The 20,090-nt window shown below is 35.7% G+C and overlaps 1 protein-coding gene across 6 annotated transcripts in view; it reads left to right on the forward strand.

Annotated features, from left to right (window-relative positions):
- N4BP2L2 (NEDD4 binding protein 2 like 2) overlaps positions 1 to 15,180 on the forward strand; it is a 76,373-nt gene extending 61,193 nt beyond the window's left edge. For 2 of the 6 annotated variants that reach the window (XM_031960718.1, XM_031960719.1), the window contains exons 8-11: positions 6,199 to 6,284; positions 8,413 to 8,458; positions 10,369 to 10,569; positions 13,417 to 15,180. In XM_031960718.1, the coding sequence (XP_031816578.1) occupies positions 6,199 to 6,284; positions 8,413 to 8,458; positions 10,369 to 10,532 (296 nt within the window). In that variant the 3' untranslated portion in view covers positions 10,533 to 10,569; positions 13,417 to 15,180. Of the gene's footprint in view, positions 1 to 2,416; positions 2,674 to 2,787; positions 2,908 to 6,198; positions 6,285 to 7,482; positions 7,598 to 8,412; positions 8,459 to 8,982; positions 9,073 to 10,368; positions 10,570 to 13,416 lie in introns of those variants that run through there. The other 4 variants (XR_004233134.1, XR_004233135.1, XM_031960720.1 and 1 more) reach the window with 4 other exon arrangements.
- Positions 15,181 to 20,090: the final 4,910 nt, after the last annotated feature.

Below are 20,090 nucleotides of genomic sequence, written 5' to 3' on the forward strand. Positions count from 1 at the left end.
AAAAAAAATCATCATACACCGTCAGGTATATTTAAGACACTAGCTGGCATGAAATTAAAAAGATTTGCATGTCCAATTTTTGCCAATAGGGCAGTGTGTCTTAATCTGTTTTTTTTAATGTCATGGATCTCTTTGTTAGTCTAGCTAAGCTTACAGACCACTGCTCAGAATTTCTTTAAGTGCATAAAATAAAATATATAGGATTACAAAGAAAACCATTTATATTAAAATATAATTGTCAAAATATTAAAAACAAAAACAAATTTACAAACCCCAGGTTAAAAATCCCTATGGCAAAACAGCAACTGTTATCTCTCACCTTGCTTGCTCACTTTTCTACTCTGTTCTGAATCCTTCTTTTTCAATTTGGTATTCTCAGATAGCTTAGCTCCCAAAACATCTTACTAAAAATTAGCAACAAATTTCATGGCCGGACAGGCAGAGTCAGTGCCTTGTTTGGGACATTTTTGAATCCTATTAATGCTTTAAAGTAGTGATTCCCAGCTTTTAAAGAATTGCTATGTTTTTTTCATTTTCTGCCCTCTAAAAAAAATGCTATATGCCACATTCATTCATTCACTTATATTTGGTTTAATTTAAAAACTTTTTAATTCTCATTTGATCAGCACAATCCAACACTGTTAAGTGCTATTATTATTCCTATTTTACAGATGAGGAAACTAAGGCTGAGAAAGGTTAAGTGATGAGGATCCTGCCTTAAAAACCTCCTACCATTGTGATCCTAGTGAATCACTTAATTTTGGTCAGCGTCAGTCTCTTCATCTGTAAAATGAGGATAAAATTAGCATCAACCTTCCAGCATTGTTGTGAGAATGAAATGAGATGATGTATATAAAACACCTTGAAAATGCCAAAGCTACATATATGTTAGCTATCATCATTGTTGTGTTTCTTTTTTTTTTTTTTTTTTTTTTTTTTATTTAAATTACTACTTCCCCAGGTCATTCTCTTTCCTCTCAAGGAGTTCATTGCCTGGTTCACTTTCTCCACAACTCCTGTCACAAGAGACCTCATTACATATGTTAACATTCCTTTAAATACTCTAATATCCCAGTTTCTTAGTCTCTTCAAATTCTATAACTTATTCTTTGACCCTCCCTTAGTACCACACAATGATGGCATCATCCTAGACTATAAGTATTCAATTTCTGTGATAAAATACTTAACAAACCTATGTCTGATCATAACCTTCCATCATCTTATCTCTCCTTTTGAGTTGCCTCTCCTGACCCTGTTCTTTGTTTCCATTGTGCCCTCTAATCCTGGACTTTCTGAGGCTATTACTCCTTTCTAACTTCACTTTTCTTTCTTTCCAATCTGAATTCTCAAATTAATCAGTTCAATTCTACCGTCTTCTATTTACAAATGCCTTGTGCTTCTCTCTGTCCTATTTCCATTCCTGCCTTACCAAACTGAAACTTTTGATTTCTGCCCCCAATCTTCTTCACTCTAGTTAATGCTGCAGAATGAAGTTGAAGATAGTTCAGCCAGCCAGCCCAAGGCCTCCACTTACAAATTTATGTTACCTAACTTTACTTGGGCTCTCATTCTAGCAAGGAATCCTATTTTGCTCCTCCCTAACAGATTGCCCATCCCACTTGTGAAAAAGGCTATTTAAAACCTTTTCTCCTCAAATCTTCCATATCATCTTTTCCTCCTTCCCCCCAACTCCCTTACTGTTTTGTATTTTGCTGAAAAAGTAGAGGGCATTTTGCTAAGGCTTGGGTTATTGACATAACTTTCTTAAGTCCTAAGTACAAGCCAGCCCATGACGGGGCAAGAATTGCTCTCTCTCTGTTATACACACGCACACACGCACACACACATATACACATACACAGTATATCAAGATATTCGATACAAAGGCAGGGAAGTTGGCTCATCTCTTTTCCTCCAGGCTCCAATTATGAAGTAGCTCTTCTTGCTAAGGTCAACTCTTCCACACGTGGTCTTTATCCTGTTCCCTCCTTTTTCTCTGACAGACTGTCTTCTCAATCATCCCCCCTCACTATGTAATCTTCATTTTTTCATTTACCTATTCCTTCACCACTACCTTCAAACATGCCCATCTTCTCTGTCCTTTAGGAAAAAAAAAAAAACACTTTATTTTAGACTCTATCATCCTCTCAAGTTATTTTCCTATAGTGCACCTCCTTTTCTCAGTCAAACCCTTAGAAAAAGATATCTAAACTCATTGCTTCTATTTCCCCCTTTCTTGTTTCTCAACAATCTGTTGTCTGATTTCTGACCTTATCACTCAACTGAAATTGATCTCTCCCAAGTTTCCCTCTCAATTGCCAGTTTGATAGGCTTTTCTCAGTCCTTATCCTTTCTGACCTTTCTATTGCATTTAACATTTTTGACCACCCTTTCTTTTCTGTTGCTCCCTCTTTAGGTTTTTGTGACACAACTTCCCCTGCTCGTCTTACTGATTCTTAGGCTCCTTTGCTGGATCATCAAATATGTCATACCTCCTAATTGGCTTTACCCCCAATACACTTTCCTGGGACTATTTTTCTCTCTAAACTTACATTTGACAACCTCATCAGTTTTGTCATAGATTGGACTTGGTTCAGGTTAGTCTTGTTATCTTATGATTGGAAGTGCAATAAAATGAGATATTGGATCATCTAACAATTGTTGTTGTTCTTTCTTTTTTGAGAGGGCCAGTGACATCACAGGGATCACCCTGTCTTTGCTTGCTCCCAAATTGGATTTAAGGGAGGCAGAGTTACACAAAATCATCAACCTTACTGTTTCTTCCAGAGTCATTGAAGTCCAGTGGGAAGACAAAAATGGAGATGACTGAGGATACCCTAGGATGTAATCGATGACCCAAGCATCTTCAATGTTTGACCAAGCTATCCATGCCCTACAGCTCCACAGGTGCTTCAGACACCTTTGCCAAAGAAAATCTTCATTCATACACTTGGGATAGACATCCCCCTAACTCACTGATAGTTTAGAAGCCCTTTAGTTACTCTTAACCTGATTTAGCCAAGATGTTTTACCAGAGTGTGGCTTCTATGCATGCTGCAGCTTCTTGGAGCCATAGGTAAGAGTTGAATAAATCAGATGTGGATGAACATCCCTAAAAAGAGCTGAGTAAGTCCTCACACCCGAGGTGTTAGTCCTTCTAAACATCTCATATACTCTAAGTTAACAAAAAGAGGTATACTTAGCCATAAGATAGAAATAATATTCAGCAAGGATGTAAAATCAACTAATTTGACTAGCTTCCTTGCTTCTGTATTAACCATCCTGATCTACCAGTAAATTGTGACAGAGCAACTTTTACCCTCCTGTGAGTTGACTGTACTTAGGATAATCAGTGGCACAAGTCTTAGTCTCCTGAGCTGATGAAGTCTTGAGGATGTTTCTAAGGAAAATTAAGCTAGCCTACAGATAAGGCATTAAACATTTACTATGTATTTAACACTGGAAATACAAAAAATAAGCTCCTTTTCAAGGAACTTTTATTCTAATGGGAGAAGTAAACACATAGGAGATGGAATGGATGGGAATGACGGGTTGGAGTTATAACTGCATGGAGTCAAGGTAGCTAATGTAGAGAGTGAATTAAGAGGAAACTGAGCAGTGTAAGTGAGAATTCTGATCATGATGTGGTGGTTCTGGACTCATCTCTCCACAACTCAACCTTAGAGGGGGAATGAAGTCATTTTCAGGGATACAATATAGCCAATGTGATACTATACCCTAATCCTAAAATAGTTTTTCCTTAAATGGTATTGAGACTATCCTTGAAACTTAGTTGGCTCAGGGATTAAAGACTATGGCTAGTGTTACTATATTTTGGTTACCTGAATACAAAGTAGCTGTGGGAAGTTCCAGATGTGCATTGATGCTTGGCTGATGGAAGACGATGTGCAGCTGAAGCAAGTAGTAACTCGGCTCAATCAGCTTGAGCTGTCCTGAATACCTGTCCTTATTGTATACCTTTTTCTTTCTATAGTGGCTCAGTAAATCTCCTTTTGTTAACAATGAATAATCTTCATGTTGTTCCAGTATCAAGTTTAAACTATTAAGAGGACTCACTATTAGGCCCAGCTCAAAACACCTACAGAACAAAATATCACTCCTTACACAAGCTCCCATGGGCTTAATTATCATGTCTGTTTTGATGACTCACAGATCCATGTCTCCATTCCAATTTCTCTCTGGACCTGTAGCTGTGAATCACCAGATGTATATTTGACATTTTAAAGTGCATGTCTTAAAGACATTTTGAATTCACTGTTCCCAGACTAAATTCATTATCTTTTCTTCCAAACCCACTCACCCACCCCCTCCTACATATCTCTTTCTATTGAGGGAACTATCATCTTTCTGATTCCTGGATTTGTAATCTTGACATTAATCTTGACTCTTTGCTTTCCCTCACCTCACATAACCAATTATCTGCCAAATTTTGCATCTACCTTCAAAATATCTCTCCTATCGAACCTCTTCTCATTACTCAGATTGCTTCCATATTAGTTCAGGCCCCCCTAACCCTTACCTGTAGCATCACAATGGCTTTCTAATTTGTTTCCTTGTCTCCACTGTCTCCCCATTCAAATCCATTTTCCCACATAGGTGTTAAAGTGACTTCCTTGAACATATTTCTAACCATATCAGTATACTCCAGGGATTCCTTTGGTAAGAATTTGGGATATAAGTTACTAACAGTGGCTTGGTCAGAGCACCTGATCTCCTAGGAGTCCTACACACAGAATCTAGATAAGTATCTTTAGGAGTACTTGCTTGTAAAGGGCTGAAACTCTGAGTAGGTGCACTGGAATCAGACAACTGAGCACTTAAGGCTAATTATCCATTGGACAATACTCTATTAGCATATGCTTGGAAAATGGCCCTTCCCACTATTCTGTGCTGGCTCAATCTTTTGGTGTATACAGATAATTGTAGCAAGGATTAGAGGGTGGAGTAAGACAAGCCAGAGTCACTTTTACAGTGGATGAGGAGAAGGGAGGTTGTGGAGACCTTGTGTCCATTTCCTTCACTTCTACCCCTAAAGACCAAGAATAAAGACCAAGGACTTTTGCTTATTCTGACTCCAGCTGATTCTAATGCATCCAGAGGGCTAACTCAGTCTTCACACTTGCTAAATAGAAAAAGGCATGGATGGTGTAAGCATTCTATAAATATTATAAGAGAAATGTTAAGGGGATCATTGAAGGGGCCTGTGATTTTGGCTTAGATTTCTGAAATGCCTAGATGGAAAAATCAAGTTTTGCTATGTTTTTTAAAGGAGATAAAAAACTTACCTCGGGAAAGGCAAAGTAGGAAGGAAGAATGATCAGGCTGAGAATTGTCAGTGAAGGAGAGTGAGAAGAGAATGTCAGTGAAGCAGTGTGAATAGATTTGTTTGACTAAGTCTAACTAAAAAGTCTAAACAAGTGACTGGTATATTTGAAAGTGGCTAAAATTTTGTAGGAGGGATACCACATGACAAAATTACATCTCACTTATATTTCATAATAAAGATGTTGCACACAAATTAAAAGTGCATGATAAAGTCTTGACAAAGATCTGAGTATGGCTGTGCTTGATTTTAAGCAATTCTTTTACCAGCTAGTACTTTTCTTAGTGGACAATTGAGGAAACTGAGGCAAACACCCAGATTTGCCCAGGTTCATACATAGGAAGTCTCTAAGGTCATATTTGAACTCAGATCCTCTAGACTCTCTCCAATGCACCACCTCGTTGCCTCTATATACCATTAGAAATGATTCTTTTGTTGTCTTTGTTTCTTAGGCTGCTTCTACTTCACATATATAGCCACATACAGTTAAAATTTACAAATGCATAGAATTACATGTGTGTAATAACCATTTTCAATAAGTCCAAATGCTTTTCACTAATCAACATCTTCCTGTTATTCTGGTATCTGGAAGCAGTTCCAAGTTTTAATTCACATTTTTAAAGGACTTTTAAGGTCAAAGCCTATCTTATATTTGTTCTCTATATCTAGTTACAGCTACATCTTAATCTGTCTGTTTTTAATATTATATCTCTAGTTAGATCTATAGCTACATCTATATAGCTATCTATCTGTCTCTATCTGTATAGCTAAATATACCTATATTCCTATGTAAAGTAAAAGGCTTCTGTGACATTAGTGACTAAATATATCCCATTTCTTTTTTTTTTTTACAGAATCTTTGTTGCTTGATGACTATGTAGTTAGCCTAGACTGGAAAACATTAAAGATGATCTATTTGCAGTGGAAGACATCAGTAGAGGTATATTGTCTTGTTTAAAAAAAAAAACCAAAACAAACCTTCCCTAATTTATATTTTAAACACACACCCACCTTAACCAAAAACAGCTGGAAAAAAACATACATCTATTAAATTTGAATATTAAAATGTGTTATTACTGGATAAAATAGGAAATTATATGAATGGATAATGTGACTGTATATTCTATACAACTAGTTAATAAAATAGTGTAGCATTTATTTGCTTACATTTTCTAAGCAAGCTGTTTTGTAGCTATCCATAGCACGTGATTCAGCAACTATCTTTTTAAAAGTGTTTCTCCACTAATTTGGATATAGACAGAGTATCCCAAAAATCATAATATAGTTTGAAAATATTAATTAAAACTGAACTATGCCTTTTAGAACACCCTGTATAAATCCATATGCCTATACCTATGTCTATCTGTACCTATAGCTCTATCTACATATCTATATCTCTCAAGGCCTATACTTATATCTGGAAGTATCTATTTGTATCTATGTATCACTAGCATTATATGTATCTGTATCTTTCTATATCTATATCTGTATCTACATCTATCTGTATAGCTCTAACACTGTATCTATGTTTGTACCTATTATCTATTTGTATTTGTATCTATCTCTTTGTCTATAGCTATACCTATATACTTGTCATTATATCTCTCTCTCTCATTAACCATATATCTCTATCCTTGAATCTGTATCCATATAAATACATATGTCCATATGTTATATATGTGTGTATGTGTATCATATTTCCTTTCATTTCCCTGATTTTATTCTGTTTTGGGTATCATATAAACTGGAGAGGCAATGTGGTATATTGGATGGAAGGCCAGCTTTGGATGATCTAAATTCCAATTGTACAATACCACCTACTAATTCTGTGATCCTGGGTCAGTCCTTTAACCTCAGTACAGACAGCTCTTTATGACTGTAAACAACAGAAAAGTTGCTGGTACTGCGTGAAATAGAAAGAGTTTTTCTACTAGTAGCTCCCAAACCTATAAAATTACAGATCTTTGCAATTTATAGTTTTGGAGAATTAGCTGTTTAAAGCACTGAGAAGTTATGAGATTGTCCAGGATCACATAATGTGTTGGAAGGACTTGAACCCAGATCTTTCTGTCTGGCTCTCTCTATATTAATGTGGCTATCTATGTATCTAAACTAAAAATTTGACGCTTATTTTACAGATTCAGAAATCACTCATGAGGTTTCAGTGGTCCTCTATTGTGATACAAGATGTCATTGATCCATTTATTTTGTCAGGAAATTTCACTGATGGATATGGGTACACTGGCTGAGAAGGTAGAAACCTTATAAACTAAAATTGTAGAAAATACAATACAATATTAACCCTAGGGAGAGATCAGTTAATGTTAAGTGGTGATGGTGAAAATACAGGTTAAGATTATTCTGAAGATATGAGCTATTGCCTCTGATGTCCTCCAAGTGTGCCCTTTCTCAAACCTAACACATCTCTTTATTCGTACCTATTTTATGTAACTTGTATTATTTGGTTTTATAGGTTTATGTGTGTGTGTGTGTGTGTGTGTATGTGCCATATTCTTTCCTACAGCAGTTTGAGCTCCAAGAGTCCAGGAACCATGTCTTATCTAAACTTTGTATCTCTCCCATGCAGCACAGTGCTCTGCACATAGTAGGTGTTTAATAAATGTTTGTTTCATTGGATTTGTTATTGTTGTATGTTAAATTATGTGTGCTCAGAGGCATTGTTAGTGCATCTTGAAATCAAAATTATAATGACGGAAATGTAATGGAGCATTGGAAATCTAAAAGCTCAGGATAATAGATGCTTCTAATTTTTCTTGTTTATATATACACTTCAATGAAAGCAGTAGCTTATTCTTCCCATTTATTCAGATAGATTTTTTTTCTGAAGACTTCTTATAGTTTTCCATCTCCTAATGATAGTCTGAAAAGTAGCAATATTTTAGCAAGTTGAACCATCATTCTTTGTGCTCCATTGGGAAGTTTTCAATTCCTCTTGGCTCTGCTTCTCTTGGGAGTTCTCTGATTTGAAGCTTAATGGCAATGTAAATTGAATACTGAATGCTGACTGTCCCTTTTCAACATGTACATTTTATCATGATGATTTCTAGGAACGACAGAAGAAGATTAGAAAGAAAAATGAAAATTCCTTGATTGGTAAGTACAATTTATCCCGCAGGACTCTAAACGCAGAAAGAAATAAATGTTGATGTTACTTGATATTTAAAAAACTGTAATTGGCATGCTATTCCTGAAACTAAAATAGAAGAAAATTAAATTTGTTACTATAGCAACATATATCTGCTGTTTCAAATGTAAGATTTCTATAAATTTAGTTCTTTTTTTTTTTTTTTTTGGAACATAACAATGCTGGTATTGTTGGTGCTGAATTTATTTTTCTACCTTTATTGGGTTGAACATATTTTATGACATTCTCTCAAGAGTTTGAAGAGATTTTTTTTATTTTATTTTTTGGAAAGAATTAGGAATATGGGTAATGATTAAGTAAAAAAAAAAATTAAAGACACTAGGAAAATAGGTTAAAAATGTAGAAAAGCTCATGTTCACATTAGAGTATATTTTAAACGTGATATCAAGCAGATGTTAAATAAACATATTACACATTTATTTGAATGCCAATTGTTGAAATAAACGCAGCTGTCTTTATTCTGAATGCACAGGACTAGAAGACTGCTTCTAACTGATAAAAAAAATTATGTACTGTATATACACCACATGTTATCTTCAGTCATTTTAAACTAATTTTTAAGGTAATTTATTTCTCAAATCACACTGTATATCTATTCTTCATTTATAATCATATATTTATCTAGTTAAAAAAAAAAGTTAGAGTTCTTAGAAGGGGAGGCAGTACTTGGAGGAAGAGGGAAGAATTAAGGCATTTGAAAAAAAAGTTTAGAAATTTTGGGCCACTTAGGAATAGAGGCTATATGTTATATGACAAAAGATGAGATGGGAATTGTTAGGAAGATAAGCAAAGAAATTATGGATGTTGGGGAAGAGAGAAAGCTCAATCAATCAATAATCAATAAATGTTTATTAGGTGACTACCATGTACCAGGCATTATGCTAAGTTCTAGGAATACATAAAGAAACAAAAGGCAGTCCCTGCCCTCAAAGAGTTTACAGTTTAATTGGGGAGACAATATGAAAACAAACATATATATAAAGCAAGCTAAATGCAAGAGAAATAGGAAATAATAAACCAAGGGAAAGCACTGGAATTAAGAGGGATTGGGGAAGCCATCCTGTAAAAGGTGAAATTTTAAAAAGAAATAATTTTAAGGTGAAATGAAGAATGTTAGGAGGACATAATGAAAAGTTATTTCAGAGAAACAAAACTAAGATGTAAGTTAGAGAATGTTGAAAAAAGATAATTCTAAAGGTACTAAGAGTAAAAAGAACATTAAGGTTGACAACAGAGAACAAATAAAAATTCAGGAAGGAGAGACTAGTTAAGAGAAGCTAGCTAGTCTTGGTGGGATACTCTTAAGGCCTAGCCTGCTACAATATATCTTTCCATTGACCTGATGCAATTATTTAAATTTCTCCTACTATAACAGTTCTTTTTTTGCATGTTAAAACATTATCTCCATATGATCTTTGGTTTAAAAAAAAAGCATATACATTACTTGCATGTGTGTGTGCGTGTGTGTGTACATGATATCAATATATGATTAATAAATTTTATTAGTATGAATTAATAATATGATTATATTATCATATATTATTTGCTAATTATTATATTCTAATTCAGTATATCTACAAAAACATTTGTCATAGTAACTTACTGAGTCCTAAAGAAATAGGACACTGAAATGGAACTCTATTTGGATGTAAGAGGTGTAGAATGAAAGGGATACTACGTAAGAAGGATAGTTTCTGATTTGGGGAAGGTGGTTGAAGGCAATTGACGCTGTAAGTCAAGGGAGGTTGGGAGGTGTTATGGGGACATTAGGTGCCAAAAATGTGGTACCAAAGACGAATTTTCCCTGTTTTAGAATTTTGCCTATGGCTAGTCCTAAATTATAGTTTTTTCTTTGTAGTTGATGTGACTAGCCTTCATGATAATGAGAAACCTGATCATCAAGAGAGTCAAGGATATTTTAAAATACTTTCAGAAACAAACCTTTCTAAAGCTGATGATATAAAGGATAATTTCCAAGCCAATACAACACTGATTTTGGATACCATACCCAGTCATTCTTGAAGAATTATTTGAATAAAATGCCACATCAAAGAGAAAGGTAACAATTTGAAAATGTTTTGTTTTACTAGCTTCTAAATCCCTAAATATTTATCAGAACCAACAATTTCTCTTTTAAAGAAGGAAATAGAACTTATAGGCTTCTAAAAGGGTTTAAAACTTAAGAGGAAAGGATAATTACAGAATCACAAAATTTTAGAGTTGGAAGGTATCTCAGCTTTCCCCTGTTCATCCTTGGCCCAAAGAGCTCCCAGTGATGGAGAATCCATTTGCTAACTGAAATAACCCTCTCCATTTTCATATAGCTCTGTTAGAATATTTTTCCTGGTGTCAAATCTGTGTTTATCTCTTAACCCTTCCCACCTGGTCCTGCCCCCTAAAGCCAAACAAAGAATAAATCCAGTCTTCTTCCTCTTGATAGACCTTCATATACTTAAACAACAATATGAACCTTGTCCTCCCTGAATCTTCTCTTCTTCAGGCTAAATATCCCTAATTCTTCCATCTGATCCCCTTCTGGCATAGATTTAAGGTCCTTCCTCATTGCTTCCTGAGCAGTTTCCCATTTATTAATGTCCTTCTCAAACTATGATGTCTAGAACTGAGTACAAAATACTTTAGATATAGTGTGGCCAGGGCATACAGATTCTACCTACTTATCCCTGTAGGGATTCCTGTAGCCTAAACTCTGGAGTTCCCTCCCATCCCACACCTGCACTAACAAGGCAGGTACCCAGAGAAGCTACTGCTCTGGACTTGAAGAGGTTATCTCTGATATTATTATTTGCAAAACCCCATCTTATGTGTTCTTTCCATTATTAGTTGACCAATTAACTTTAGGTAATTAGATTTTACAAAGGGGTATCTATTGAAAAAATATAGCAAGAACAAAATTATAAAAGTTTGCAGATTGCCACTTCAATCTTTGTGGAGATTGTACTCAAACTTAAAATGGTTGCTATGAAACACTCTTTCCTCAGGTTTACTTCTAGCTGTAGCATAAATAGGAGTATACTGGAACTGATTTGAACTGAATTAGAAGAGCCAATTATTAAATTTTTATTGTGAGTATTTATTCCTCAGAAATGAACAAATCAGGACTTATTGTTTTATTTGGGTTTAAGAAACCATGGATAATATTAAATTTAAATTTACATTGTGCATATATATATATATATATATATATATATATATATATATATATATATTTTGGAGATCTGTTAAACATTTACCAGCATGCCTCTGGGCATAGCTGATAGAAGCATTATTCCTGTGTAGAGATAGAACATAGTGCTTTTTTGGCTGGATTGATTCATTGCTGAGCTGGATTAAGCAGATCATTCCTCAGGGCTGATTTCTCACTAATGTAACTAGTGGTAGATTCTACTATGAACTCCAGTTGCTAGACTTCTGCCTTACTTATCTTTTGAAACCCACAAAAAATCAAACGTATTCAGCCATATGATGGCCAGATGGGGAGATAAGGAAGCTGTCATTGCTACTTCTGCTGCTGCTCCCTATCCCCACATTTGGATGTTTACAACTTATAGCAGTTTTTGCCTAGTTCACCATCTCTGGTAGTGAAGCAAAAGAGGGAGAGATTTTGTCATTCAAGCCTTTTGTGTGCATACAGTCATTTGTTTTAATTCAGCAATCAACTTAAAGGCTTTTCTTCGTCATCCAGTAAGCCAATAAGTGACAGGGTGAGAATACCTGTGCCTACTATGAAACAGAAGAAAAGAACCCCTCCATCACAAAGTTAGACCTCACCAAGCCACTATATAGATGTGTAGCAAACAGAGAACATTGAGCGTGCTCCAAAGACTGGACTTTCATTAGCCAGTTTCCCCATTATACCTCGTGAATCATGCTTTCCTTAACACAAAGTTACATTAGTTTTTCTTGAATATCACATCACACTGCCAATTCATATTTAGTTTATAGCCTACTGAAAACCTCAGGTTCTTTTTAAACTGTAGTCTAATCATCTCTTCTCCCTTCTGTGCTTATAGGAAAAAAAATTGATTTTTAAAAATCCTTCTGTGAGACTTCATTCGATGAGACCCCTGCTGAATTTCATCTTATTTGATTCAGTCCAGTACTTTAGCTCACAAAGATCTTATTGAAAACCTCTCCATTATTCTCTGTTTTGGCCAACCACTACCCTCCCACCCCAGCTTTGTGTCATCTGAATATTTAATAAGTATACTATGTCTCCTTTTGCCCAAATTGCTGATAAAAATGATAAATAGCAACAGATAAGGACAAGAGTCAGGTTGCTGTAGCCAAGTCCTATAGTAATATCTTGTGTTCTATCCCTCACTTTATTTTAGTATAAAAACAACAGCAACAACAACAATAACAAGCAGCATTTTTATGGCCTCTGCTATATACCAAGCACTATGCTAAGCACTACAAATACTCATTTCATCCTCACAACAACCCCAAGAAGCAGGTGCTATTTATGATATCCCCATTTTATAGTTGAAGAAACCCCAGGAAAACATAGATTGCCTTGGCTTGCCCAAGACTACCCAGCTAGTCAATGTCTGAGGCTAGATTTGAACTCAAATCCCCCAAATACGAAAAATATTTTATATTTTACCCTCAAAAAGAGAAATTAAAAGTAGTTGGCCAGTTTACAAAAGAATTTAGTCTATAGGATTTCTTTATGCATAGATTATCTAATACCCAAGGAATTCATCTCTTCTGCAAAAGCAAGGTGCTTTAAAAAGCACAGAACCAATTTCTCGTTCTTGAGGGGTATATGCTTTAACTACTCAGGTGCTGAATCCAGTAGAGCCTGGAAGATCAAATAGCTCTTGTTTATGTGTTTTCTTGCTATCAGTTCTTGTAATTCTCATGTGTGTATTTTTTATCTTTCCAGCTTCATTAGACACTTCTTCAGAGCTGAGACCATTTCTGGATTTTCTGTTCCTCATTTTCATTTGGCTAAAGTTAATCTAACTGAAGACTGTATTCTTCATTAGTAATGCTTTATAAATGGCTTTGCTCATTTCCTTCCATTTGAGAAAGGAAAAAAAAAAGCCACAGGACTGTTTCTAGCTTAAATAGGAAGCAGGTTATTTGAGGAAGTACCCAATTTCTGATAGACTGCAAGCTTAATAATAACCAGCAGTGCAATATTACAACCTAAAAAAGCAAATTGATCTTAGATTTCATTAACAGTGGCAGTTCCCTTGGCCAAACATATTTCTGAGGAATGCTGTATTCAGTTCTGGGTCCATATTTTATGAAGGACATTAATAAGAATTTGGAAAGCATAAGCAAAATTGTGACCAGGATGGTCAGGGGCTTCAAAATCATGCCACCTTCATATTTTCTCTCTCTGGATTTTGATCCTTATTCCAGTTGGTAGAGCTATTTTTGGCAGCAGCATGATTCATCTGACATATCAGCCATCTTCCTCCAATTCAGTGTTTGCTACAGATTTCATAAGCATGCAGCCTTTGTCTTCATATTAGTCACTAAAAAATGTTGTTAGAATAGGGCTGAACTGAGCCTTGACATTGATTGCTCTTTTGGTCCTCTCATTAAAGCAGTTATGAATCCATTCAATCCATCCAATTACATGATAATCCTGCACACATCTTTCCATTTGTTAACAAAAATATGTGGGCTTTTATCAAATGCTTCACTACAAATAAGTTAATCTATGTATATGCTATTCTTTGATCTTTCAGTCTGGTAACTCAATTTTGGGAAGAAATGAAGTGATAGATGCCCTATTCAAACAATGTTTAGAGGATTCAATTGAGGTGCTATATTTTAGAAAGAATATTTACAAGTTGGAGATAGCATGGCATAGTGGACAAATTACCTGATCTCAAAGCCAGGAAGACCTAGATTCAAGTTTCACTTCGAATACTATTGACTTTGTGGCCCTGAGAAAATTACTTAATGTCTCAGAAATCTGGACAACTTTCCAAGATTATAAATTACAGAAATTTCCCTTTACCAACAGACATTCAACAAAGTTTAGATGACTCCTTTTTGGAAATGTTACAGAGAGAATGATATTGTCAGAACTAGATGGCTCTAATGTCCCTTTTAACTCTAAAATTCTATGATATTGAGTGAATCTGGCATTTTTTTCTTAGTGAACCCATTCAGCATGTTTAATGATTAGCATGTCTATTTCCAAATGTTCACAAATCTGTTTAATAATCTGTTCAGGAATTTTGATGGCATTGGGCATTAAATTCTAGATATATAATTTGAAGAACTTATTTGTCTCCATTCTTGGAAATCAGGATCACATTTGTCCATTTCTAACCATAGAGGACCTAATTTTTCAAAGCTCACTGACAACAGTTCAGCAATCTTATCTAAAATTTTTTTAAGACATCAGTATCAGTTTCTTTGATCTTTAAGACAATGGGATAGGATTAAATGATTCCCTAAGGTCCTTCAGCCCTCAATTCTATGTACCAGGTATCAGATTTAGCCCTCACTCCACCATTTTCTAGTCACATGATTTTAAGATAGGTCACCTCTCTGGATCTCAGTTTTTTTTATCTGTAACAGATATGTGCCCTGTCTGCTTCATCAACAATGAAGATTCAAATGATTATCAATCAAATGAGATTATATATGTGAAAGTACTTTTTCTATTATTATTAACATCTGTAAGTATTTTACAAAAATAATTCAGTCTATAAACATTTGTTAAGTTCCTGCTATGTGTCAGGCACTGTGCTAAGCCCTGTGGATGCAAATACAAAGAAAAAGAAATAGTTCTTGCCCTCAAAGAGCTTACAATATAGTAAGAGAAGACAAATCCCTGCTCTTAAGAAGCTAATTGGAAAAGGCACAAAAAGAAGCTGAAAAGGGGAGATAGAGGAAGGAAGGGGAGTAGAGAAAGGAAGGTACTCAGTTAGGGTATAATGAAGTCCTGAAAGTGTAGCTGATAGAAAATAGGAAGAAGAATGTGCTGAGCTCCTTCCTTAAACAGAAGCCCTGGAGTCCAGGATTCTGCCCCATAGTCAGAGGTTCCATCAGAGGAGCACAGAGTCCTAATGAAATGTGAGTATCAGGCAGATTGCAATTTTACAGGATAATGAAATTATTCAATGAGATCATATTATATATATGTATGTATCTCAAAATGTTGTACAAATATAAGGTATTGTCAAGTAGGGCTAAAAAAAAAAAGAACCCCCCCTCCCTAAAATATCTTCCATAGTTCTTGAAATCCTCACATTGGGCTGGGCCTGGGGGAAGCTAAGGCTGGAGAATCTTTTGATTTCCAGAATTCTGAGATACTGCAGGTCTAAAGCTCAAAGGGTGTTCACATTAAGTCTGGCAAAAATATGGGGAATCCTTGGACCTGCCAAAGTCAAAAAAAGAAGAGATAAAAATTTCTTGTGTTAATCAGCAGTGGGATTTGACTCATGGGTGGCCATTGCCCTTTCAACCCAGGTAAGATGGGGAGACCTAGTTTCAAAAAAAAAACAAACAAAAACTACCCCTACTGATTTAAGTTCTTAAAGTCTGTTAGAATGCAAATATATCCTCTTTAGGGTGCTGTAGTTCTGCCCCACATATCTCAGCAATTGACATTTCTATGTCTATAGCATTTTTAGATCTCACCGCTCTTTTCACACAAGCATCATCTTATTCAGGCCCTTATTATTTCCTGCAAAAACTATTACAGTGGCTTTTAAATTATTCTCCCTACCCTAATGTATAGTATATGTGGTTTCCAAAGTGATTTCCTTAAGCACAGACTTGTCTATGTCCTTTTTTCCCTCAGGAAACTTCAGTGACTCTATTGCCTCTAGGATAAAATAAAAACTATATTTGACTTTTAAAGCTCTACATAACCTAGTGAACCTATATTTCCAGTCTCATTATATATTACTCTTCCCATACTCCCAAAATGGATTTCTCTAGTTATTCACACATGGCACTCCTCCTGGCTTAATGACTTTGCTCAGATCATCCTATGTGCCTGGAATATATTTGCTTCTTCTCCAGGGGCTCCCTTCCTAATGACTTCATGTTGTGTGTGTGTTGTATGTGTGTATTTGTAGTCCACCTATGAGAAAATATAAAGTTCTCCAAAGTGGAGATTATTTTGTTCTTTGTATTTGTATTACAAGTGCCTGGCATATAATAAGTGCCTAATAAATGTTTGTCAACTGATTGGATAATTTGTTGTGTGGAAAATGCTTTGGAAATGTTAACGTATTAAATAAAAGTAATTAGGATTATTCTAGTTACCCTAGGAGTCAGCTAGAATAAATGATTTGAACTCTCTCAAAAGAGCTATGTCTGACAGATACACACACATACATATGTAATGCCAAAGAAACTGAGCAAGACAGAGATTAGAGACCAATTCAATAATTTATTAAGTGGAGAGAAATACTGGGACCAATGGATCCCAGGGCTAGACGAGACTCATCTCAAAGAGCCTAGCCTCGAGGCTCTGGGCAGGGAGCTTTTTATGGAATAACAACAATGGAGGGACCTAGGTGGGGATAGAGGGAGGTTACTGATATTCTAATGACATTAAGGAATGTCTATAAAACCTTTATCTCAACCATTAAGAGGGGATGGTCATAACCTTAAGGCAGAATACGAAATAGGACAATTGGTCACCCCATTAAAAGGGAACTTTGGCATTACACATACATGTAGACATCTATGTATATACATATATAATCTATGTATGCAGGTGTGTGTGTGTGTAGAGAAAGAGAGAGAGAAAAAGTAGTTCATTTGGATCCTTACAGTGTGGGACAGGTGCAAAATCTCCTTTCCCAAATTAACTTTCAGGTAAAAAGAGAAAGCATTTATTTATCCCTGCAGGGAAAGGCCCAAACACACCTGGAAGCCATCCCAACTCCCAACATGTGCTCCTGAACCTGACGAGCAGGAAGCAAAACACCCGGTTAAATGGGAAAAGATCGGAGCCTTTTCACTGGATAGACTAAAAGGATGTAACCATCCTTGACCAATGGTCATCAATGTTGTCTACTTTGCGTGGTTCACATTACTTCCTGTAACTTCACTAACTTCCTGCATCCCAAGATTCAAAACTAGGAATAGGGATCATTGTGACTTCCTGAAACCTGAGCCCAAGACCCCATCCTCCCACTGTGGGTATAGGGATCATGTGACCCAGGCCCATTCTCAATACTGAGAAAACTTCATCCCCTCAGTCCCATTCATTACTATATTTCAATCCTTTAACCAAAGTTCATATATAAGGCTCCGGAGCTGCGAGCTACAGATTAAAAATCCACTTCCTTAATTATAGGAAGTTAATGAGAGTTCCTCCACCCTTGTTTTTCATTGTCATGGTGACCAAGTCCAGGGTGACAGAGGTGACAACAACATGAAAAGTCCCCCAAAATATTTTGGTATCTTGGGACCAATCTCTTCTCCAGTAGGAGCAGGTGACTATCTTATCACCACTTAGATTACTATGATAGCTTGTACCATTTTTTCCTGCTCAACCTAAGGAGAACCCTGTCTATCTTTGGAGATATTTCTTGCTTCGCCCAACTTGTGACCCAGCTGATATAATATTTTGCTTATTTTAGTTTATGTATCACATATCAATCAGTGGAATTATTCTGTATTGGTATAGCTGTTCTTGAGTGACTGGACATCTAGCCCTATAAAAACAGGCTCTGGAAGGAGAAGGGATCTCAGATTATGAAGAAGATCTGACGTCCACTTCGTTGGAGGGAACCATTGACCCTTTATTAAAGTGCCATTGGCTCAAGAGTTCTGCCTCAGTCTCTTTTATTTTAGGTGGGAAAATTTCAATCATATATATATATATATATATATATATATATATATATACATACATACATATGGTTCCTATGGTTCCACTTTCCTCTTAATTTTTGTTTCACTGTTTTTTCGTTCAGTTTACTTTTTATAAGAAACAATGGAAACAAAATGGAAGTTAATTATTTCTGTTCTCTCTCTTGGTCAGCCAGTAACATCATCCATGTACAGAAACATATTTTTCCCAGATATATTCGAAAAACCACAAACCCCAACACATCTCCTTTTCTTGTCCACAGTATTTTTTCATGTCTCATTTCATTATTGACTTTGTTCTTTTTGACGTTATTTTTATTGGTTCATGCCACACCCTTTGGTTCTGTGCCCCTACTTTTTATGACATATGTCTTTTTTTTTTTTTTTTAATTTAATAGCCTTTTATTTACAGGTTATATGCATGGGTAACTTTACAGCGTTAACAATTGCCAAACCTCTTGTTCCAATTTTTCACCTCTTACCCCCCACCCCCTCCCCTAGATGGCAGGATGACCAGTAGATGTTAAATACATTAAAATATAAATTAGATACCCAATAAGTATACATGACCAAACCGTTATTTTGCTGTATAAAAAGAATCAGACTCTGAAATATTGTACAATTAGCTTGTGAAGGAAATCAAAAATGCAGGTGGGCATAAATATAGGGATTGGGAATTCAATGTAATGGTTTTTAGTATGACATATGTCTTTCTAAATTATGAGCTTATCAGAGAGCTCTTTATGTAGCCAAATGGCTAATTAGAAGCTTCTTAATTCTTCATTAAAATGATTATTTTATAATGTTGATGGAATTTTTTTCTTAAGTATTAACAGTTATATTAAGTCATATTTAATATTTATTCAATATTTATTGTTGTTTGTGCTTTGTTCTCTAAGAGGACCATGACATCGGGGATGAGATGCCATGACAGGCAAGTAGTTAGATTTAAGTGAGGGAGAGCTGTGCAAGGTTACCTGCCTCACTTTCCCCTCCAGAGCCATCTGGGTCCAGTGGCAGGATATAGATCAGGACAACTGGAAATGGCCTTGGAAGCAGTGGGAGAACAGGATCTTTTTAGGGATAAGTAAGAATTGAAGCAAAGAATGGCTTCTTTTAACCAGTCCAAAAAAATCAATTTGGGAAGAGAAGATCCTTAGGGTTTCTAGCCAAAACAGAAATTGCTATGTATATTTACTCTGAGACAATGGAGGTGGGGAGATGGGAGGGTGCAACAATAATAGATTGGGGCTTGAACTGCAACTTGTTAGGCAATTAATGAAATCCAGGGTTATTTAAGGCTTGGTCCTTAAGAAATCTAGTCAGTAAATCCCAAGATATCTTGGAGCCGTTATGTTGTTGTTCAATCATCTCAGTTGTGTCCATTTTGTTGTTTTGGGTTTTTTTTGTTTTTTGTTTTTTTGGCAAAGAGATGGCAGTGGTTTGCTATTTCTTACTCCAGCTCATTTTACAGATTAAAAAACTGAGGTAAACGGGATTAAGTGATTTGACAAGGGTCAAGTTTACCAGCTAGAAAGAGTCTGAGGCCAGATTTGAACTCAGGAAGATCAGTCCTGACTCCAGGGCCAGCATTCGATCTGCTGTGCCAGCCAACCACTCCCTTTAGAGGCATACTGAAACCCCAACAATGTTTCTGAATGTCACACCTTAATATTGAATGTTCTGTAGATAGAAAAAAGAAAAAAAAAAATATATATATATATATATATATATATATACACAGAAGCATTGGGA

Source organism: Sarcophilus harrisii, chromosome 3 (genome assembly GCF_902635505.1).
Source record: "Sarcophilus harrisii chromosome 3, mSarHar1.11, whole genome shotgun sequence".
NCBI classification, from domain to species: Eukaryota; Metazoa; Chordata; class Mammalia; order Dasyuromorphia; family Dasyuridae; genus Sarcophilus; species Sarcophilus harrisii.